The 25,233-nt window shown below is 41.0% G+C and overlaps 1 protein-coding gene across 1 annotated transcript; it reads right to left on the reverse strand.

Annotated features, from left to right (window-relative positions):
• Positions 1-1,108: 1,108 nt before the first annotated feature.
• On the reverse strand, positions 1,109-8,195 carry LOC110165538 (dermatan sulfate epimerase like). Its single transcript, XM_055150825.1, is given in 2 exon segments — positions 1,109-4,134; positions 7,188-8,195. Coding segments are annotated over 2 exon segments (3,747 nt in total). The 5' UTR covers positions 7,909-8,195.
• Positions 8,196-25,233: the final 17,038 nt, after the last annotated feature.

The following is a 25,233-nucleotide window of genomic DNA, read 5'->3' on the forward strand; positions in this document are numbered from 1 at the left end:
ATATCACAATGTTTGAGAAAGAACTCAGCCTAAGCGTGCAGGGTTTGTGTAGCCAGGCTGGTGCCACCTAAGGCGCCCGCTCAATAAAAATTTTTTTCCAGCTACTAAGTCAGGAATCGGAATACACTAGACAGTTCGCAAAACCCCCGGAAGTGAGAGTTTGGGCACCAGCCAATCAGCGAAGAGCCATACATTCTGTGTTGGCAACGATTCCTGAGATCGAGGATTTAAAGCCGGAACAAAAAGAATGTTCGGTGAATTTTATCAAGGGGAAAAACATTATTGCCCTTCTTCCTACGGGATTTGGGAAAAACTTGATATACCAGTTCGCCCTGTTAACAGCCCATTACGTACGTCAAGACCAAAAGCAGCGACTGGTTAAATGAAAAAAGTACCCGCCTATTGTCAAGCGAACGAATTCTAACGCTGCAAGGTCAGACTGATGAATCAGGCTAGGGTTTGAGTGTTAGACATGTGTGAATGAAAGAAAACTAAATTCAGAGTATTAATTAATGTAGATTTCAATTTGTGAATGAATGGACAGCCATACAGAGTGAGTATTTTTGGTAACACTTCAGTTAAGGACCACATAGACTACAGTAAAATGCATAGTAAGTGCTTAATTGCGTCTTTGTTAGTATACGTATTCATGCTTTTAGTCCATGTTATTAGTGTTCATTAGCATTATTAGATATAGATGCTATTGTACATGTATTTTCATGCTACCAAAAACTGGACAACTACGAACTAGCATACAGTTTCCTCTTGGTTAGTGATTAATATGTGGTCCTTATACTTAATTTTAATCGATATTGAAATTTGGTCTACTTTACCAAAAGAATGTTAATTGTTAAATGTTCATTTTTATGTCCAACCAGTAAATCAACTTGACTTTTTATTTTAAAGCACACCCAAATTAAATCTATTTACAATCTTTTATGACGTATCTTTTTAAATAAGTTATACTGAGTCCTAACTGTATTAACTGAATGCACCACGGAGCAATAAAACAATTGAAAAGAAACCCATTAGTCGTGTTGTATTTTTGGCACAAATCTATCTCCATACAGTTGTCGGTACCACATATACCCACACACATCCAAGACAGTTATGCTACCTTCAAATGTAAGGTCAGTGCAAATAAACCAAGTAACAGACTGAAAGCTACAGTAAACACGAGCCCCAGAGCTGACCAGCAGCGGTTAAATCACCTCAAGTAACCCAGCCTCCTCATGACCACCCCGCACACGTCCTCCACCATCCTTATGTCTTTCCGGGGCATGTTGCTTCTCCACGCGTTGATGTTCGCCGGAGAAATGTCCCCTTCGTACATCAAGTTGTACAGATTCGTCGAAGTAGTGAACATGAGTTGGTTCAGGGCGGCGGGGGACAGGGGCACCCCCAGGAAGGAATGAATAGTCTCTGCCGTTTCCTGGGGGTAGCTGACTAAGTCCTCGAACCTCACGTGGAGGTAAGAGTCTTGTGGGATGGTTCTGCTCACCCTTAGAGCCGCCGCGGTGTGAGCTAGCCACAGGTGCGCGAGGATCATGACGGGGTTTGTCTCGGAACGGGAGAGCAACCTGCGGATTAGTTTAAACTCCGGCGCCACAGCTGGGCACCCATCCCTGGCAGAATTCTCCTTGAATATCAAAGAAAGGTGTTGAGGAATGTTCTTGAGCGAATAAAGGCTGGGTTTGCTGTTATAAAGCATCAGATAAATCCATGCCCGGGGGTCTCTCACTAAATAGATTGTCCGCAAAGAGGGTCCGACTACTTCCTGGATAAAAGGAAGTTTGAGTGGCCAACTTCCACTTCGCAAATAAAGTACAACGCGTGCACTCCGGTACTCCGCGACATGGCGTCTCAAATCTCGAATATATTCCACATCCCTGTCTAAATTTGCTTTGAGTTTTCCCCTTAACTCAGACGCCGCTTCTCGTCTTCGAAAGTGTTTCTTTTTATCCCTTACAATATTGACACTTTTCATTTTTGTGACTCTGCTATCCTCCACTAGCTGAATATTTTGCAAGTGGAGTTTAATGTCGTAGACCAGCGAGTGAAGCCAGCCTTGGATGATTTTAAAGCGGCCCTGAATAGCGTCTGACCTCGACCACTCGCAGTCGTCCACCAAAGAGTCAAATTCGTATTCCGTCTCCGGGATGTCCAGGTGCTCCGTCGGAACACGGATGTAAACAAAGTCGGAATTGTTGTAAAAAAGATGCTTCAGAATCTCCGCGCCAGAACCGGGCAGAGCTGTGATGAGGACGTTGGGGAGAGGCAGCCGCTGTTGCTCGTACTGCCTGATTTGCTTGTTGACTTCGTTTTGCGGGTCCGTCCCTTTCCATTTGACCCCGCAAAGGAGCTTATCGCAGCTATTCGAAACAAATAACAACTCGGCAATCCAGAGAAGTAGGACGCCGAGGAGGGCATAGCGCATGAGTCTGCTGAAGCACACATAAAACTTCCTCTGCAGGGTGAGAAATCCTACGGCTACGCACAGGATCACTCCGGCTATAACATTCACTGTAAACACAAAATCAAACAGCTGATTATCGCTGCTCATTTGCTTCGGAATGAGTTGCGTTCCGAGGCCGAATCTCGTCACTTGATACGAGTCTTCCACTTTGCAATGCCCGCCAAATCCTAAATAACTCAACCTCGCGCCGATATCTTGGTAGTTAGTTGCTATAGAGACAATATTTTCAGTGTTATTGATAACGATGGAAAGTCTGACTCCGTTGTGGCTGTTGTCTATGAATCTACAGTTGGATACTTTGACATAGGGGCCGTGCATTATATAGGCGACCCTAGCGATATTGTTCGTCATTGAAAAGGTGACATTGACGTATTGTGTCCACCTCTTTTTAAACTCGGCTGCCTGCTCCGCCTCTTGTATTCTCGTGTCCGGACTGTGACCCTGCGTGTCAAACCAGAACATTTTATAATGAGCATCCCACACATCCATCATGGCGCCGTTATACCTGTCCATGAATTTAAAGGGGACGTACTTGAAGTCAATGTCAAGGTTGTGGAAAAAAGCGCTGAAGGAATTTATGGGGGAGTCCGGGAACTTTTCAACGTGGTCGACGACTAGAAGCGTTTGGGAGTTCAGTAGGACCAGCGCGCGGTACACACTTTTGAGTCTCATGGCTGGGGAGTAAGCGTTCACCGCCTCTCCACTTACAAACATAGTGTCCCTGTGAGCAGAAGCAACTACCACTTCTCCCCGAGTATCTCCTACCCCTTCATCAGTCCATCGCAACCACTTGGCGCACTCCCCTAACTGCCCCTCCCACGGGCTGTTGCACTGGCTGGTAGGAGACGGACCGAAAACCAAAACATTGTTCAGATAGCTATACTTAGGCCCGTAAAGTGCTTCCGAAACAAAAACCTGCCCATTGGGTGCAAACGTGAACGAATTCTGATCTGGGTGCTCGTGCCCCGGATTGAAACTATTCCAATCGTTGACCCAAGAGTAAGGCTTGTCGTGGACTATGTCATAAACCGCGCGGCCACCCAGCTTGCCGGATTTAAATGAGACAAAAGTGTTACCCTGTGAAATTGGCAGTCCCGCTCCGTAGGTCACCACACCCCAGTTTGAAAATATATGCATCTTCGGCCTCCCGTAGCCGTGTGGGGGCTGCGGCGGGAGGTGCGGGTTAAACCAAATGAACTCTGTGTGGAGGGTGGCCCAGCGCTGCGCCGCCGAGGGTCCCATGGGTCCGTCTTTCGGCCTGTGCTTTCTTATCTGTTGAGCCAGCCAATTCCCCGTGCCGTTTTTTATCACAAACGTATCAAGGAAAACAAGCTGGCTTTCGGGACCGTAAAACCAGTTATAGTTAGAATCTGCTATGCCAACTGTTCGCTGGAAGCCGGGCAGCAGCGTGGCATAGTAGAACCAGAAGTGCGCCCGCAGCCAGTTGTTCTGAGTGTTGTCGATGTTGAAATGGCGTTGAGCTAAAAAGACGTACTGGGTGACAGACTTGGCGGTGTAGCTCCCGTAGGCCACTCCTTCGTCCAGGGAGCCGTCCACGATGTGATTCAGCAGGAACATGGTCTTCTCCATGTAGTTCACAGACACTTGTTTCCACATCATCGATTCAGGGTCGTTGTGTGAGCCCACCACGATTGCACCTAGGAAGATAGGGCAAGAGAATTTAGCAAAGCATGAAAAGTAGAAAGTAAAAACTGTTGCAGCATGACAAAACCTGTGCATGTATACTTTAAAGGGACCATATGACACTATTTTCTGATCTTTGTTATAATATTGTTCCCTCATCGCAAAAATACCTGGAGTGTTTTGTTTCATTCACACATTTTTAACACTGTTAACTTCAAATCTACACTGCTTCATGACATCACAAGGTGCAACAGAGCATTTTGAGCTTTAGAGATGTAGACAAACTAATAATAAAGGGTTACTCAAACATTTGAATGAAACCGGGTATGTTTTTGAGGAGGGAACATTATTACATGGCTTATAAAAATGGCTTTGCATAATATAGGACCTTTAAAGATGCACTTTGTAATTTTTCTCATGGAAGGTTGCCACATGGTATATGGATGCCATGGCTTTGTGTAGGACAGGGGTGGGCAAACTTTTTGACTCGTGGGCCACAAAGGGTTCTAAAATTTGACAGAAAGGCCGGGGCAGGAGCAGATGGATGGAGTTTTTGGTAATCCACCTCATAAGAGAAAACAATGACATGGGATATGTCGAAAACATACCCCATGCTACTGAAATATCTCATAATTGAAAATCATTACAAAGCACTACAACAAAATATCTGTCTTTCAATTCCGACGGTGTTTACTATTTATAGAAATGACTTTTAAAAACAATGAAAATGATTATTATTATTACTACTATTCAAGTTTGGCGGACTGGATTAAAAAGATTAAAGGGCGGCAAATGGCCTCTGGGCCGTAGTTTGCCCATCCTTGGTGTAGGAAATTCCACAGTATTGTATTAATTTCCCTTCGTACTTGGCCACCGAGCCAAATTACAGGTTAGATCATAGAAGACGGTGCATGCTCATAGTAAGAAAATATGCTTTTCAAGACATTTTTAGCGATTAAAGGGCCCATATTACACTACTTTGTGATCTATGTTATAGTGTTGTTTCCTCATCACAAACAGACCTGGAGTTGTGTTTTGTTTCATTCACATGTTTAACACATTTTTAGGCTGAGTTCTTCTCTCAAATGGGAAATACTCAGTTTCATGTTGTAATGTCATCTGGTAATGCAGGAAGTTTTTAAACTCCATACACCTTCACTAGAATCATTTGGATGATTGCAGTCCTGGAATTGCTGATCTCTACTGAACTAAAGGTAAAAGTAGTTGTTAACTTTAAAACTACCACTTCATGACATCACATGGTGGAACAGAGCATTTTGAGCTTTGGAGATGCAGACAGACTAATAACGAAGGATTGTGTGAATGACTCAGGTTATGTTTTTGAGGAGATAACAGCATTCTAACATGGCTTAAGGCTCACAAGAATCAATTTTATTTCAGTTTAATGCCAGACTTTGGAACATTTCACCAAAGCAGTAACATTTCCAGCTCTGCACAGTTACATAGTACAGCTTTAAAACACTTGGGCCCATGAAATAAATAAGTTATACATTGGTTTTGTCAGTTTAGTCTAGACTTTAGTCCTGGTTTAGTCTTCTTAAGTTCTGGTTTAGACCTTTTGCTTACATTATACACATTACATTTACAAAAGAAATTATATAAAAACCCCACCTATTATTATTCCTATGGTTTACACATTTTCATACATAGACTGTAGTTGTAAGGAGTAAGGTTAGAAGTAGTGGAAAGAATAATATACTCTAACTGGCAAAAAATCACTACGTCTCGAAGTAAGGAACTGGGTCAGAGCTTTTCATTAACAATCACTACAGGTTCAGCAACTTAAAGAAGGACAACTTGATTACACTTAATAACCAGGTTTAATTGATTACATGGTTCAGGGAGCTGTAAACATTCCTTCCGCACATACTTCGGAGTCTAAACCCTCGTTGCCAAGCTGGGAGCTCTCACGTAGTGCACAATAAAAGGTGCAGTATGTACATTTTTTAGCCGAGCGTCTGTCACCTGGTTGTCCCCGTGGCGATGTTAATGCTTTGCCTGGTATGTCCGATAGCACGGCATTAAACTTCAACAATCAGAGCAAGTTACAGGTCAGATCTATGAAGAGGCAACCCAGCTCAATGTAAAAATAGAATAGTTTAATACTAGTGGTGTAACGATATCCAAGTCTCACAGTACGATATCGTCAATGATATGAATCTCACGGCATCATATTTATTGCGATATCGTGGAAAAGCTCAGGATATGGTGGGGGGGTGCGATATTTATTGAGATATTTTGTGGAGGCTGTGAACTTTTCCTCTTAAAATGCCTTGACAAGACTTAATCCAAAGACTTAAAAGTGCTTAGAACTGTTATTTCTTCTTATAGTCTACACTGAATTGGAGAAAAGGATCATGGTCTATGTAGTTCCCTCTGCCTATTGCTGCACCGTAACTCTTCATTTAAGCAAAGAGATATTATTGTGAACTTTGACAATGCGAAATCACGATATTTCGGTTATTGTTACATCCCTATTTAATACCGTACTCTGGTGAACATTCCAGGCAAAGCAATAACTTCTTATGGAGACACTTATGATGAGTTTCTTTTTTTTTTGACTGGTTCTGACATTGAATCTCGAAGAATTTGAGGATTACTGTGAATTCTGGTCAAATATAAAAGATTCTATATATGCAAAATTGATTCTTCTGAGCTTTACGCCATGTCAAAACATTGTTTCGCCATCAAAAAACGAACCCAGAGTTGTTTTTGATGAAGTCTGTCTGCGTCTCCAAAGCTCAAAATGCTCTGTTCCAGCTTATGATGTCGCGAAGCAGTAGTTTTTAAGTTAACATCTAGCTTTTACCTTAAGTTCAGTAGAGATTGGCACTTCGAGGGCTGCAATCATCCAAAAGATTCTAGCGGTTGTGTATGAAAACAAAACATCCCCAAGTATGAGGAAACATCAAGAAACAGGAAACATACAAAACATAGAAAATAGCGTAATAGGGGACCTTTAAAGGCTAACATTTTCTCAACTTGTTCTTTTCTATTCTCAGACTTCTCAGATATGAATAGTAATTTGATACTTTTACTCAATTACCTGTGAGTATAGCCAGCACATTGGTCGTCTGGTGGTTCTGGAGGTACTGCTTCCCCCACCCTCTGTACTTGGAAAGCTCGTACAGCTCTTCCGTCTCCGCTCGGATCTTTTTGAGGTAAATCTCTCTCCGGCGCTCGTCCAGGAACGAGTAAATGAAGTCGTAAGCGGTCGCGAATCCGGTGAGGGAGTGCGCCACCGGTACCTCGTCGTTCGGCGCGCTGGCAACTTTCCAGTCGGGGTACGCCGCCATTCTGTCCATGAACTTGATGAGGAACTGCAAGGCGGAACTATCCTCCGGGCAAAGCAGGCAGTAGAGCGCCAACGGTGGTAGATCATTGCCGAAATTCTCGTTCCACTTGCTGGTGAATTCCTCGTGTTTGGCGGGAGGCATGTAGAACGGAACATTGGACAGCATGGTCAAAACCGCCGCTCGGATAACTTTGAAAATGTGGCTGTGTGTGGTCCCCGATTTCTGCCTCAAGTGCGGAATGTCGGCTTGGTTGAAGTACAAGTTCGGGTGGGAATCGGAGGAGCGAATTTTCTCCGGTACGGGCTTGGCAGGCAGGAAGTTGTCCGTCAAAATGTCCCGATCGGTCGTGTTGAAGAAGACGCCAGAGAAACCGGAGGCGATGGCGAAATTTGGCAGGAAAAGTAGAAAATATAGCAAAGTAAAAACCGCCATGTTTTTGCACTTCTCGTCGGTAATTTTACACCAAAACATCTTTGTTAGTCATTGCAATGTCCGGTAAAGACAGATAAAAGTTGCAGAAGAGAATAAATGGTGTAACATGGTAATTTTTGAAAAGTAGTCCCTTTAAAGTTCAGTGTTAAGTTCTGATATAGACATGTGGACTTGCGCTGTTGTCAAAAATGTCACACAAAATGTAAAAAATTAAAACCCACAAGTCTTTGATGAAAAAGAATGACATCCTTCTTAATAAACTGTAAAAAAAAAAGTTGCAGCAGTTCATGTCAGATGCTTGGTTCAAGTTTCAAAACTAATGCGAGATTTCCACTTTGAATCTTTGCCTTAAAAGTCTCAAAAACTGCAGCCAAAATGAAAGTTTCAAGTTCCAAAACATGTGATTTCATTGTCCCGTGCGTTACTGTCTGTTGAACGCGCCAAACTTCAGTGCCACCTTTGCAAGCAGTCCGCAAAGACGTAAAGAAAAAAAAAAAAAAAACAGTAGAAATTCCACGCTACTTCTGTGTTAAATCCACGCTCGTGCACCTTGTCGACGTTGTAATCCTATAGCGTTACTCCTGTATCAAGTGTCCTCTCCTTCTCCGCGCTCGTATCGATCTTCTTCTTACCCCCCAAAACAAAAGACATCCCCGGTACGCGCGCATCGTTCAGCCCCAGTCCGCGTTGGGTCCGCTCACAGACGTCCACAAGCTCCGTGGGCAGCCCGGGGAACCGCGAGCCCCAGCCGCCTCGTCCGCGAACGTCTCCTCTGCAGCGAACATAGTCAGCGCTCGTCTCCTTATGTTGTGCGTGCGCTATCACAAGACAGCACCTCTCCAGACGATTTCTCTCCTCCTCACTCTCTCCTCTCGTCTGTCCCTCATGTTCTATCCCACCTTCCTACCTTCCTGCTGCGTTGCTTATAGTCCAAAAAAAAAAAAAAAAAAAAAAAAAAACAAGGAAAGTTGTCGTCACTCTTCAAGTATCCACAGACCCCATTGCGCACAGAAAACGCAGGTAAATCACGCGTGTGTTCCGTGAAGGTGATGCGCAACGGTCGCGAACTGCACGTTTTTTTTTGGATAGTCAGACGTTCCGGGAGACGTACACAGGATGCGATAGTAGTACGAGTGATCCACAGGCGCACCTCGGTCGCGTCCTCTCTCTCCTCTCTCTCCTCTCGGAATGATTGTTTGGCTCGGAGCGGATGGAGCGGGGGGGACGGTGCGCGGTACGCACTGTAGAGGGAGCCGTGGTTGCAGGATGGCGGGCGCGCTGGTGCCGTGGCGGAGAGGGAGAAGCGAGCGGCGCGCGGATGAGCCTGCTCGAGTTCTGCCTCACCGCGCTGTGCTTAACGCGGCTCCCGGCTCACGGTGAAGGCGCACGGGAGATAATGAGGAGGAGATGCAGTGATGTAATAACGCTGTCTGCTCGTGTACTGATCGTCCTCTCTGCGTAATAGTGCAGCCGTGATGAGGTTCAAGTAATTACAGCTCTACATGTAAATGGTACTCTAACTAAATATTTCATGGAATTGGATCATAATAGGCTATTATTCAAGAATATTATAGTCCACGGTATGATTTTCTGCAGACAGTAAATTAAAACTGTAGCGTGAAGTTGTTAGGGAAGGAGGAAAAAAAAAGAAAAAGTAAAGAACATATGGCAAGGCGTCTATTTGTATGACACAGTTTGTACACAAAGTAATTTAAAGTGCTTTACAGAATAAGAAAGACGTTCAACTCAGAATACAAGCAAATCAAAACATAAAATTAACATTAAAGGTGCACTGCGTAATATTTGTGACACAAGTGGAGGGTCCGCCACTCGCTTGACTCCATGGAAATGTTACTGCTTTGTCTAGAATGTTCCTCAGTATAGAGCAGGCATATCCAAACTGCGGACAGTGGGCTAAATGCGGCCCCCAGACAATTTTTTCTTGGCCCTCAGGCTTCCAGTAGCTGATTCATCAGCCTGGTTTCACTTTCGTACAAACTGTCTGACCTCGCAGTGTTAGGATTCGTTCGCTCGACAGTAGACGGGTGCTTTTTGTCATTTAACCAATCGCTGCTATTCGGTAGTCACTTATGTAATGCACTGCTAACGGGGCTATATTAAGCTTTTCCTAAATCTCGTTGATAAAATTCACCAAACATTCTCTTTATTCTGGATTTAAATCCTTGATCTCGGGAATTGTTGCCAACACAGAATGTATGACTCTTCGCTGATTGGCTGGTGCCCGAACTTGCACTTCCAGGGTTTTTGTGAACCATCTAGTGTATTTTGATTCCTGACCTTAGTTGCTGGAGAGAAATTAAATTGAGCGGGGGCACTAGGTGGTGCCAGGCTTCCAGGTGAATTGACCCAAATCACCTTGCATCAATTAAAAATTTACTTTTTACAACAAGTTATTTGAAAATCTGCCTTGATATTTAATATTTAGTGTGTGGTTTTAAGGATCTTAGCATGAATAAAGACTGATGGCTCATTCTAACATGTTAAACATGCACATATTTCAATTATTCACTGTATTCGGCACCAGTCTACGGCCCCTGATCGGCCCTCTGCTTCATCTGTCTTTAGATATGTGACTCTTGATGAAAAAAGTTTGGACACCCCTGGTATAGAGCAAACTTATGTATCATGAGGCAGACTATGCTACATTACAATTCAAATCTGTGGAGAGTTGCCCCCGTTCATAGAGGGATAGAAGAATTTGCGCATTTTTTGAGCAATAGAAACACCTGTAATAAATGTGAGTTGAATGGAACATTCCAGGCAAAGCAATAACATCTCCACAGAGACAAGCAGGTAGCAGACCCTCCAGCAGAAATTTGCACAGTGCACCTTTAAAAGAGAAGAAAAAAGACTGCAGAATTAAAACCTGTCAGATTTAAATACTGCGGTTGTCTAGAAACAGTAGAACCTTTAACAACACGTTAATTTCAGTAAAGTAGCCCTAAAATGGTAAATACTCACATTTATTACGACTCTTCTATCTACAACAAACTCACAGCGCTTCACATCAAGGAAACACTCCCCATTCACACACATATTCTTACACCAGTGTGTGGAGAAAAAAGCGAGGCGGGTTAAGTGTCTTACCCAAGGACGCAACATCATCTGTGGTAGCTGGAATTGCACCGCCAACCTGTGGGTCAAGGGTTCTGACCGCTGATGTACAGTATGTCAAGGTATTCGCAGTAACACAAGTATTACACTATGCACATCCAAAGTAAAGGCTGTAATAAGAGCCTGCAATGACTCAGCTGGAAGAGCAGTCGCCTTATGACCATGCGCCAACTATTGTTATGTCTTTGGGCAAGACACCGTGTCCAAACAACAACGACGTCTTTCAGTTTCTTGTTGAAATTAGTTGTTGAAATAAGGTAAAATCACTGAAAACACTTTTTTACAGTGCAGATGAAATGGAAATGACTTATTGTGACCTGAATAATCTGTTTAATTAACCTGATAATCTTGGCATTCACACTTTTTAACACTGAAGCAATAATGTGAGTTTTACTGTCTTTCCTTCTACTTGTTGGAGTGCACTTTTGTATCACTTTGGTTCAGAGGTAGTTTTCATTTACAAGGGTAAATAAATAGCAGCATGCCTTTAGTCCTACTTGAGTCATATTTCTAAGGAAAAAACAGTTCTCTTTAGTGAAAGTTTTGCTTCATCTTCTCGTGGTGAGTAAGTCTGAGTAAGAGTGAGTAAGAGCTTAAAGTCAACAACATGAAATGATCTGAACATTTGTGTTTCTTGAACTTCTCCTTCAGATAACATCTTACTTGAGTACAATTTTTGTTTACTCTGCCAACTTCTGTGTTTGGTCCATTTTAGTTTCAGCAGGTTCAACCAAACATTCAATAATATAAACGTCAAAAACAATCAGCCATCCAGTGAAAAGTTTCAGAGTTTCCATTTTATGCTTTGATCAGCGGGGACAGTCCGTACTCGTCTGCACTGCCTGAACTCTGAGCAGTTACACAGACACTTTACGCTGTGAAAAGAAAGAAGCTGATTGGTTAAAGCTGATAATCTATCTATTCTGTTTAGTCTGACCTTGGACAATACACACAACAGCTAAAGTTTTAAAGCAAGATGTAGTGTCTTGGCAAAAAACTTTTCCATTTTTTGTTTTTTGGTCAGTTTGGTCTCTGAGCATCCGAGCTTTCATGTGGAAACAACAGAAGAGTTTTCAGTCACATCTAGTTCACTCAAATACTAAAGAAGAAATCCAAAATCTCCTCTGGATATTTTTTAGTATCTAACGTGACAACAAAATGAAGCAAGAAATTTAAACCCGGTTCTTTTCTGTTTCTGTTTTGAATGTCCTTAAGATTGTCAATTTTACATATACATATACACACACATATTTAAAATGAAAATATTACACACATTTTCTTTTTTTTACATTTATTTGAGTAAACTACAGAAGAAGTTTCAAATTGATATTTCTTAATTTAGGATTTTTTTCTATCCACCTAAAGTCTTGTGTCTCGCCTTAAAGGGCCCATATGACACTATTTTCTGATCTGTGTTCTAATGTTGTTTCCTCATCACAAACAGACCTGGAGTTGTGTTTTGTTTCATTCACACAAATTTAACACACAAACCCTGCAGATGTAGGCTGAGTTCTACCTTGTGATGTCATGCAATAAAAGAGGAAGTGCTCCACTGTGTTTTTAAACTCTACACACCTTCACTAGAATCATTTGGATGATTTCAGACCTGGAATTGTCAATCTCTCCTGGACGAAAGGTTAAAAGGAAGCTTCAGGACATCACAACGTAGAAAAGAGCATTCTGAGTTTTGGAGTTGTAGACAGACTAATACCGTATTTTCTGGACTATTGAGCGCACCTGAATATAAGCTGCATCAACAAAATTTTTACAAAATTTTAAAATTGTACATATATAGTCCGCACCTGAATATAAGTCCGTTGGTGTCCACATCTTCAAGAATGTTTTCAAGTTCGGCCCATCTGCTTTTATCACCTCTGAAAGTTTTTGTCGTCTTTTTGCATTGAGTCAGTTCTTCACGCTGCCATCGCCAAAATCTCACCATCGATTCACTGATGTCGAGCTCACGTACAACAGCTCGATTTCCTTCTTTGACAGCCACATCAATCACTTTTAACTTAAAAGCTGCATCATCTGCATTTCCATGACAAGGGTGTGTATGAAGCACAAAATAACTGTTCAAAACACAATCAAACCAGCATCTTCCTCGGCGCATCACCCCGTGTCTCCCCGCACATGTCTCCTGCAAGAGCCTCTGTCCTGTCTGTATCATGTCAGGGTCTTGGAGGATTTCAGCAGATTTCAGACTCTCTCGGGGGCGGGGTTAGTTCTATCAATCAGGTATGAGTGGGTGTCCGTCTACTGAAGTTTGAGACGTTTCTTCTCGTCATTTACACACACGGGTAAGACGTATCCCCCTCACTAATGTTCATTTAGCATCATAACTTATTTTATCACATGGCAATAAACTGTTTTAGTGCACTGACAATATCTCTAGCTAGTGTAGTAACTTCATATTAATTCTAGATCCATGTGTAACCGCACAGACAGCGGCGTTTTCTGCACTCAGGCTGCACACACATCTGCTGTGTTGCCAAACCATAGACCGTATGGAACAATGTGCTAAACAAAGAATCTGTCCATATATTTGCTGCATAATTTTATTAATCGCAGGGTTCAAAGTGTAAGAAAAAAGTAGAGGCTTATAGTCCGGAATTTACGGTAATAAAGGATTATCCAAACATGAATGAAACAAAACACAACTCTAGGTATGTTTTTGAAGAGGTAACATCAGCTCACAGGAGTCTGTTTTGTGTAATACAGGATCCTTGACTAACTAGAGCATTCAGTGCATCTTTATCTTAACAAAGTACATAAATAATCTAAAGAAATACTCCTGATATTACAATATTTCGGCAGGCGTTTGGCAGGAGGCCTCAGATGTGTCCCGCTGGTCACACCCTGAGTCAGTTTTCTTTCCGGTCACAGATAAAGGATGTATATATGCCAGGTCCTGCAGCTCTGTGGTCCTGACCTGTGTGCACCCAGGGAGCTCTGAGCCCCTCTGTGTGGGACGCTCCTGTATCGATTGTCCCCTTTTAACCTTTGAGCTTTTGTCCAAGTTCCCCTAGAGAGACTGGAGCTTTTTCTATTTTTAAACAGCCCTATATCACATGGCAAACCGCAACTAACAACGCCGTCTTTCTCCTAGACTGAGTAAAATTATTCTCTTTTCAGGATTTTAAAAGGGACACTGTATTTTTTTTTTCTTTTCACCTGCTTCCCTTGTTGGAGTTGCTATTGCTTTGCCAAGGAATGTTTCGCATTATGGCATTAAACGTGTGTATCGTCACGGAGAGCAGTTGGTGACGCCATGGTCGCTACACTGCAAAAAACAAAATCTAGTCAAGTTAAGATGACTTGAATTAACACATTTTTAACATGATTTGAGTAAATTTCACTTGACTGTAAAATGATCTTAGCCTGATTCCTCATTCGGTTTCACTTTGTGGAAATTGTCTGACCTCACAGCATTAGGATTTGTTCACTTGACAGTAGACGGGTACTTTTTTTAATTTAACCAATCACTGCAATTCGGTCGTGATGTATGTAATGCACCGCTAATGGGGCTAACTGGTTTATTAAGCTTTTCCCAAATTCCATAAAAAGAAGGACAAGATCGTCTTTCCCCTTGATAAAATTCACCAAACATTCTCTTTGTTCTGGCTTTAAATCCTTGATCTTGGGAATTGTTGCCAACACAGAATGTCTGGCCGAACTCACACTTCTGGGGTTCTTCTAAACCGTCTAGTATATTCCTATTCCTGACCTAGTCGCTGGAGAGAAATTAAATTGAGCGGAGGCACTAGGCGGCCCCAGCCTCACTAAAATGGTCTGCAAATGGAACAAGACTTTGTGTATGAAAATATGAAAATACATCTTGCTACACTTAAAATAATAAAAACAACTTTTTTGCACTTAAAATAAGAAACAAAATTGACTGTTGCTTGAATTAAGAAAAACAAACTTATTCCATTGGTAGATCATTTTACTTGTCAAGTTGAATCGACTCAAATAAAGTAAAATGTTCTTAATTTAAGTCATTTTAACCATTTTAACCTTTACCTAGATATAGTTTTTTCCAGTGTAGGTTATAAGGCAAGTCTACTGAAATAAAAAAAAAAAAAAGTACACTGAGTTGTATTTTGTTTCATTCAAAACATCTCCCAGGCTTGATTAGACTTTGTGATGTCATTAGGTGGCAATCAGTATCTGATATTGCAACATTGATCATATCCATGAATTTTAAGAATTAGGAAACCACAAAGACAACAATTATGTATGCAACAAACAAAATACCAAATCTTTTAGACACTCATGGATCTTGATGTTATATTCTGGGCATTTGAAATCACAATACTGATCGAAAACAACTTAATAAAAGTCATCATCACAACAAAGAGCCGCTGTACTGGAGCATACAGTCAGAACCTTCTACGGACAGCAGCAGGTCGCACTAGCAATTCATTTGCCGCAAAATGACAATGTAGTGCTGTCGAATCTTATGTGTGTCACTTATTTAAAAAAATAAAGTTGGAGAATGAAGTAAGTACAAAGCAGGGTGTGTACCAGCGGTTGTGAAAATGGGAATAGATCGAAGCAATGATTGCTCAAACATGAATCACAACTTAACAACAACTTAAGATAAAACAGCTACAATTATAGTTAAAGGTCATTGTGTAACTGTCCATCAGATTATTTTCTTCCAATTTTTGAAACTACATTCTTTAGAAATACATAATTTTGAGCAATATCTGATGGCGCATTGTGTAACTTTTCCAGTGGAGGGTCTGTCAGATACTTTTCTCCATGGAAATGTTATTGCTTTATCTGGAATGTTTCACAGTATGGCATTATCTTCATGGAGACCAAACCAGACCAGGCTACAGGTCAAATCTGTGGAAAGGCGACCCCGCTCACAGTGAGAATACCTGTTTTTATAGATCAGGGGTGTCAAACATATGGCCCGGGGGCCAGATCCGGCCTTCTAAGACCTTTAATCTGGCCCTCGGCTGATTTTCTACAAAAATATTTTAATTATAATTTCTATTAAAATATTGGTAATTTTCTGCGTCTCTTAGCATAGCAGCGTCTCCAGCGTCTCTGTACGTGGCCCCTCCCACCAGAGCAGCACAAATGAAGACTTGTCTCTTTCCAAACGCTCTTAAAGGACGATCGTTTTGACTGTTGACCGTGACCCTCATCAGCAAAATGTCCAAAATGAGAAAAGTGAGAGTTCATCAATTAAAAAAGATTTCTGTAATGGTTTTGTGTTTCTCTGCACAAATATTTAAACTGATTGTTATTTTTGGGGTATATATGACATGAGTTTTCTGATCTGGCCCCTTTGGGATCAAAGTAGGTTGGATACAGCCCCCGGACCAAAATGAGTTTGACACCCCTGATCTAGATATTTTTCAGCTATAAAACCACCTTTAATTGAACAGATGTAAGGTAGAGCTGTTTAATGTCATACTCTGGAATATTCCAGGCAGAGCAATGACGTATCCATAGAAACAAGCAGGTGATGGAACCCCAACCAAAAAGTTACATAGTGCACCTTTAAAATCTCAGCTGTAACAAGTCAATTTTGCATAATAGGACTCCTTCAATGCTGGTGGACATGTGTAAAACCAAAACCAAATCTATAAATCTACATTACTTTTGTTGTTGTTTTTTTTCATTTTTTTCCAGAAATCACTCAGCCCTTCTTTCCACAGACTTCACTGCAGACTCCCCCGTAGTAATAGCGTGACATTTCCCAGTCTCTTGTACACTCCTCTCATTGATCAGCTGTATCTGAGCCGTATTAGGTTTCTTCATGTGTGTTCTGGCCCTGGGAGACGCCACTGCTGCTGTTGCATTTCTTTCTTTCTTTTCTTTTTTTTTTTTTTTCTTTGCTTCACGCCGATGGAAAAGCACACGCTACGGGCACACAGTTGGCCTTATCAGGAACGCCGCGGGAGCCGTGGAGTGCAGTCTGCCTTGTGAGATGAAAAAGCTTCCATATGGAGAAGGAGAGATGCGCCGTGAAGAGGGACTCCATTCAGACACCACTACGAGGCTGGAAATTCAATCTGCACAAGGTTATTACTATGAACTAAAAGGAGAGCTTCACTAAAACAAAATAATAATAAGTGAGGACAGTGAAAGTGAAGGTGGTGGTTTGTGTTCGATTAGAAAGTGCATTGTGTAACTTTTTGCTTGGGGGGTCCATCACCATCTGTTTTTTTTTTTTTTGGTTAGAGACGTCATTACTCCGCTTCAAATGTTCCACAGTGTGACATTAAACAGCTCTGTCTTTCACTTATTCAATTACAGGTGATTTTACAGCTCAAAAATACCTAGGAAACAGGGATTCTGACTGTGAGCGGGGTCGCCTCTCCACAGATCTGACCTGTAACTTGGTCTGGTTTAGTCTCCATGAAGATAGAAAGGTTTAATCATGATTTGAGTAAATTTCACTTGACAAGTAAAATAATCTTAGCCTGGTCAGCCGGTTTCACTTCAAACGAAATTGTCTGACCTCGCAGCGTTAGAATTTGTTCGATCGACGGTAGGCGGGTACTTTTTAAAAAAATTTAACCAATCGCTGCTATTTGGTTGTGACGTATGTAATGTGCTGCTAACAGAGTTAACTGGTATATATTAAGCTTTTTCCAAATCCCGTAAGAAGAAGAGCAATGTGTTTCCCCTTGATAAAATTCACCAAACATTCTCTTTATTCCAGCTTTAAATCCTCGATCTCGGAAATCGTTGCCAGCACAGAATGTAGAAAGGTTTAATACCATAATAATACTGTGAAACTTTCTACACAAAACAATAGGGGTGGGGCCAGATACAATTTCCATAAAACGAGACGCAACATGACATTGGATCTACGAGAAGACAAGACGAGATTTTGACATTATTTAGGCTTTAATAAATACATTGTGCATCTCAGTTCCCAATTTTACCCTCATCATTTTTGATTAACTTTATTTAATATTTCCAATCCAGTTTTAGTATTAGTATTTGTATAGCATATTTTAAAAACAAGACAAGTTTCCAGAGTGCTGCACATAGCAATGTCAAACATTTCACTTGGAAAAAATCAGCAGAATTATGTTCCAAACAAAAGGAGCTATCATATTTTTCAGACTATAAGGCGCACTTAAAATCCTTTAATTTTTAAAAAAAATCGACAGTGCGCCCTATAATCTGGTGCACCTTATGTATTAATTCTGGTTGTGTTTACTGACCTCGAACCGATTTTATGTAGTACACGGCGCTCAAAAAATCTGTCAAAATGTTTTGGTACGGCTTTGGTAAACTACAAAGCCACACCGCTTGCTGGATTGTCAGAGCATTACAGCTACCGTAGTCAGGAGATTCACGGAGTAAGTCATGTCCTTTAGTCCAACAGAATCTGACCGCTTCAGCAGCACAAGGAGCGAGCTGTTTTTTTCAGCGCTTACAGTTTATGCAAATTAGCCATGCGGTTTTAAGTTTCATTTCTGTAAAACGTAAACAACGCTGCATTAAATGGACCACTTAACACTTAAATTCTCCACCCACATTCACAATACACTTTCACCAAGACAGGGAGGACAGAGTTACGCCACAATCTGCCAATGGATCGTGGATGTCTGGGCTAAGGGATCAGTCTCAAATGTCGTCCGTTTGTTTTGCTTAATGCCAGTTTTAATCTGGTGCGCTTTATAGTCCAAAAAATACGGTAACAGAATAGATAAAATAATAAACAAAATCAGTAATTCAATTAATCAATAAATAAAGGCAGTACTAACAAAAGTAAAATTGATAAAAAAATAAATAAAAAACATAAATAAAAGACACAGAGGATCATGTGGTATTAAAAAACACAGAATAAAAGGAGGTCTTAAGATGAGACTTAAAACACTCCATTGTGGGGCTGATGGGACATGGGGGAGGGCAGAGTGTTCCAGAGTTTGGGGCCAACCATAGAGAAGGCCCCATCCCCCCCGGTTTTAAGTCTCAACTTGTGCACCTGGAGCTGGACCTCGGACCTCAGACCTCAGAGTGGGTGTGGGGGTGTAAATCTGGATGAGGTCTCGGTCAGGTTTCTGCTGTCTCGGGACTCCTTCTCAAAAAATGTATCTCACCAGTACTCAATTTTTTTCAATCCAACTGTAAGAACGTGAGGGAAAAAAAAATCTCACAAGATACATTTTACTGTATGCACAATCTTGTGGCATGAGATCTTGTCCCAACACTACAAAGCAATAACATCTCCAGGGACAAAAGCGTTTGAAGGACCCAACAAAGTAAAAGTTACACAATGCACCTTGACCGTATTCTTGTCAAGATAAAAGCTCTTTCCATCATGCATTGTTTGGTAAATGCTGCCGAATAAGAAATAAATTGAGGCTATAATTTCTAATCTCTTTTTCTCAGCAACTGCCTGACACTATCTCAGACACTTGATTCTCTGTCATGATGCATTTTTAAGAGTGACAAAGAAGCAGATAATAGCAGAGATTGGAGAACCATAAGACAACTAAGGCTACATTCTGACTGCAGCCTGAAGAGACCCAAATCTGATTTTTTTTGCCCCGATGTGACCTGTATCTGATCTTTTGATTACAGTCTGAACGACACAGATCCGACTTTTTCAAATACGACCCAGGCCACTTGGATATGTGCTCCTAAAACTGATACGTATCTGATCTTTTGACATGTGACTTCAGTTTGAACGGCCAGGTAGTGATGGGCGAATGGAGCCTCGTGAAGCATTGACACCTCAGCCGTAATATTGTCTCAAATGGTTCGACGTGTCTGAGGCCTTGGAGAAACACTGACCTCTAGTGGACAAATTTAACCATTGGCACTCAGGTGTCTCAGCATTGACGAAGTATTGTTAGTGTAAGACAATACTTGTGTGCAGAGCGACACTGTACCTAACAACAACAATAATAATGATGATTTTAAATAATATGTAAAGAGCAACATAAATAGCAGTTCCACACTTTGGTCACGTGAGCGGCTGCTGCGAGACGAGCTCCGAGGCAGAGCTTCGGAACAGTTTGTTTGAGAAAGAAGGAGACGTGCTCCGGAGCTCCGTCTCATTTGCCCATCACTACAGCCAGGTCATCCCACCTACACGTCACAAATGTTCATAAATGTTCTTCTCGTCAAAAAATTGTGAACACTGAACTCCGTGTCAGTGAAACAGTGAAGCACATAACAATCCCACCACTCTTGGCTGCGACTACGCACCCGCACGTTCCTTTCTACGGACGTTGCCGCTACTGATCAGGTATGAGTGAATGTCTGGCTACTAAAGTTTGAGACGTTTCTTCTCGTCATTTCTGCATACGGGTAAGACATATCCCCCTCACTAATGTTCATTTAGCATCATAATTGTCTAGCAACTTCATTTTAACCCTAGATCCATGTGTAACCGCACAGACAGCTGCGTTTTCTGCACTAGGGCTGCACGTATTTGCTGTGTTGCCAAACCATAGACCGTACATATGAATGGACAACGTGCCAAACAAAGAATCCGTCCATATATCCGCCGCAGTGTGAGAAAAAAGTAGCTGCTTATAGTCCGGAATTCACGGTATTCAATTTTCTATAACTATTTAACAAAAGGTGTGATGAACTTGGAAGTTATCACTAGTTGGATTATTTCTGAATATTAGACATTTTTTCATTCAAATTTTCCATGACATCTCAACTTTCTGCAGCTTTTCTCCTCCTGACAGGTTCGGTCAAGAATGGGAACTTTACAGAGTATGAGTCCGTACAATGTTGATAATGTATTAAAATGTTCTTGGTTATTGGCAATTTTGAACTTTGCCCGAGTCTCACTTTACTCTTTTAAATCAATTTCTGTTTGATCTTTGAGCTTGTTCTGTTGATTTATTATATATATTTTATGTATTTTCCTTTCATCGTGTCCTTGGTTCTATTGTGAGTACACGCCTTTATTCAACGCTCCATTCAAATGAAAGTTGTATTGAGTTGAAAGTTGAGCACATCACTTCAGAATTGACAGAAGTGATGTCCTTTGCTAACTGTACACAGAGCCAGTACTAGTAGCCCAGGTGGGCACAGGAGCCAAAAATGAAACTCTATGAATGAAACACTATTGTTACTCCATAATATTATTAAAGAAGAAAAGTCATGATCCAAGAAAGTACGAGTGAAAGAGTGTTAAGGAAATAACTCAAGAGTAATTTTAAGCTAAGAGGAACTGTTTGTAGCTTCTGCTCTTACAGTTTTAAGAGGTCTCACAATTTTTCCTCATTTTCATTAAAAATAAATCAGTAACAACGATATTTGATGTGAACATATTTAGCTCCAATCTGGGAACAAAGATCGTTACATTTTATGAACATTGCACCTACAGTTCAGTACAGTCATTTCACAAACAAAACATTAAAGGTGCATCGTGTACTTTTCTGGTGGAGGGTCTGACACCTTCTTGTGTTTCTGGAGATATCATTACTCTCTCAAAACTTTTCCATGACTTTTTCATGACCTAAAGTGAATTTTCCATGACTTTACGGCACCTACATGTGTACAATTTATCACACATTTAGGATTAAATATGAAATGTTGACCCTTTCCACTCACTTTATGGTTTGAGATTAGAGTTTTTTAACATTCAAAATACTGTCAGTGCATTTATTGTCGTCTCTTTTAAACAAAAGGCGCTGACGTTCAGAAATAATCCAAACAGCCTAATGAGAACTTAACAGAATGCTGGAGTTGCATGAAAGATACTAAAATTCCATGACTTTTCCAAAACTTTCATTGAATTTACAAAATTCCATGACTTTTCCAGGCCTAGAAAATGACATTTTCAAATTCAATGACTTTTACAGGACTTCCATGACCGTGGGAACCCTGTGGAATGTTCCACAGTATGACATTAAACAGCTCTATCTTACAGTTATTCAGTTACAGGTGTTTTTTTTGTTTTGTTTTTTCTGCTCAAAAATACCTAGAAAAACAGGCATTCTGACTGTGGTTGGGGTCGCCTCTCCACAGATCTGACCTGTAACTTGACCCGAATTTGGTCTCCATGAAGATAGACACGTTTAATACAATACTGTGAAACATTCCAGACAAAGCAATCACATTATTCCCTGATTGTGGAAAAGATGGACAGGCGTGGGTAGTGTTGTGTTTTAGTTTTTATTTTTCCTCGAGTGAAGCAGAAAAGAGGGAGCCACTGTCTGTGTGAATGTTCATGTATGTAAAAATTTATTTGATGAACGCTTTAGTTACACAATGCTCAATATCTAATATTTCCAAAGAATATACTGAAAAATGGCAGAAGTGAATCAAAAAGAAGTAATACAAAAAACAGAAATGTTCAAATCAGCATTAAGCGTTTCTCAGATACTCATAGAAGGAAGAGAAACCAACACTTTTAGTCTCGTAAGAGTACTATTACGCAGTCAAATATATTACTCAAGCAGGATTAAAAGTATAACGTCTGAATCTTCTCAGACAATCAGTGAACGAAAGAAATTTATGTATTTGAATCAATGTAACTGAGTACCACCCAATTCTGCGTTGTACTCTTTTCATATCTTGTCTGTCTATTGTTTGGTCGCCGTAGCCCTGAGCCCATCTGTATTTGCTGCTTTTGCCTCAGACAGATCAATACTACCGCTATTTGTCGGACTTACAAACATGATTGAAAAGATGAAAACCCCAAGTCTCTCCCCGTGTCTCGCTTAAATCGCCTCCAACCCTGTCCAAGCTTTGAAAATGGAATAAGATTACTGCTTCGACGATACAACCAAATTTAATAGTCGACGTTGTTTAGTGCTGAGAATGCGCGTTGGAATGAGTCATGTGTTATTGGCAGCTAATTGCAAACGCGGGCCTGTAATTCTCTGGATTTGCATCACTCGTAGACAGATTGACTGGGTCGAAATCCAAAACTAAATGCGTGATTCATGGGAGCTCTGTGCTGCGATGCCAGAGCAAATTAGCGGAGTCATTTTGTAGCCTTTTGTCATGTGTTTGTGAATTAATCTGGGGGCGTAAAGCTTCTTGTGTACAACCGGCCTGTGCAGCTATAACAAGGAAGGACTTACACGGACAATTGTTACTATTTGATTAAGGCTTCTCAGCTGGATTCGATTGCAACTTTTGTCAACTTTTCTTGAGTTGGAAAGAACATTTAATGCGATATTTTTTCTCAATTTTCTATAAAGATGGTAGTTAAAGATGTACTTTCTAATTCTTCTAGAGGGATTTTGATTTGTCTTTGATTTTACGGTCAATCTACGTTGCTTCTCTCACTTGTGGTCATGAGATTTAGATAATGAGCAAAAGGATTAGTGTTGTTGTGAAATTAACTAAAATTTTCAAACTCAATTTCGATACAGAAAAACTGGCTAGATACTGAATTCAGATTTTAACCATAATGTTCATAATAAGGCAATTTTTAGACAATAGAATGCAGTTTTCAACACAATAATAATTAGCCAGGCTGGTGCCACCTAGTGCCTGCGCTCAGTTTAATTTCTCTCCAGTGACTAGGTCAGGAATCAGAATACATTAGACGGTTCGCAAAACCCCCGGAAGTGCAAGTTGGGGGACCAGCCAATCAGCGAAGACCCATACCTTCCGTGTTGGCAACGTTTCCCGAGCTCGAGGATTTAAAGCCACAACAAAGAGAATGTTTGGTGAATTTCCTCAAGGGGAAAGACGTTATTGACCTTCTTCCTACGTTACATACGTGATGACCAGATAGCAGCGATTGGTTAAATATAAAAGTACCCCCTTACCGTCGAGTGAATGAATCCTAACAGTGCGAGGTCAGATGGTTTCTACGAAGTGAAACCGGCTGATGAATCAGGCTAAATAATTATTACCATATGGTCTTATACTAGTTTGATGAAGCATAAAGCTGGTTATCTAGTAGTATTTTTGTATCTATATTTGTTCAAATAAGTATCCAGTTTCGATACTAGTTTCTAATTTTTGATAGTTTTGGCAACCTTACTGCGAATGAAAGGGGTCAAAATGAGTTTCCTCTGCGCTGCAGGGTGCCTGGGCACTCCTTTAGAGACAGGGTGAGGAGTTCAGTCACATGGCAGGAGCTTGGAGTAGAGTGGAGTAGAGGTCCAGATATTTGATCTGGATGAGTTCCTGGGGAGGTGTTCCAGGCACATCCCACCAGGAGGGCCTATGTCTCTGTCTGTTGGAATACCTGGAAGAAGTTTGTGTGGACTCTGAGCCAGCCTGCTCAGACTGCTGCCTCTGTGATCCAGCTTTAGATAAAGCAGAAGAAGAAAGAAGAAGGGTCAGTCACCTGCTTGTCTCCACGGAAGCCAAATGTGTGTTTTGCATCCACATTATCTTTCATTTATTCATTGCCTTCTGTCGTTCTCTGTTTGTAAAAATGGGTGAAACAGGCCGTCCCGGCAAACGTGGGCCTGGGGCCTGTACACACAGTTAGTCAGGCTCAATGGGATTTACAGCCATTCAGCCATGCAAAGAAAACATAAATATACTTGTGCTTCCTTTGCTTTTTGTTCCCTTTTTCAAAGAGAGTCACCCCAGTAACAGGTCACATACAGGCGAGCAAAGTGTTTGGCCAAAGGAAACACCAGCGGTACACACACAGAGCTTAGAGTAAACCTCCAGCTTACGGTTTGTGACTGGTGAAAACTTCTTACTCATATTTCTTGGTTTCTTTCTTTCTTATAACTTTATTTTCTGGCATTTTCTCTACCCAACAATCACCAGTGTTATTTAGACTTTCCCCTTGTCAGTCACCTAAAAACCTGAAACACTGATAGGCTCCCATAAATGCAAACCCATCTTTACCTCCAATTTCAAAACCACAATTAGTTGTATAAAAATGATTTTTTTTAAACATTAGAATATCATCTTCACAGAGTAAAAATTGGTTGTTTCTATGCATGTGGTCTCTACTTCTGATATACTGTAGATCAAGACTGGATTTTTTATTTTATTTTTTTTTATGACTAAAATCTATTCACTACAAATTTAAATGTACCACATTAGTAATCTTGTTCAGTACTGGTACCTAATAAAATGGGTATTTAGTTACAATACTATTTTAATGCTCCACCAAATTACTTTTTATCTAGACTAAGATCATCAAAGCATGTTTTTATTTTTATAATTTTTTTTCATTGTCCTGAAAAATATATGTCTTTACCGTGAGTGGGCTTGCATCCCCGGAGGAGCTGGAGGACATGTCTGGGGTGGAGGAAGTCTGAGAGTCCCTGCTTAGACTGATGCCCCCACGAC

Source organism: Boleophthalmus pectinirostris, unplaced genomic scaffold (assembly GCF_026225935.1).
Source record: "Boleophthalmus pectinirostris isolate CB_2022bp ecotype Guang Dong unplaced genomic scaffold, ASM2622593v1 HiC_scaffold_15, whole genome shotgun sequence".
Lineage (NCBI taxonomy): Eukaryota > Metazoa > Chordata > Actinopteri > Gobiiformes > Gobiidae > Boleophthalmus > Boleophthalmus pectinirostris.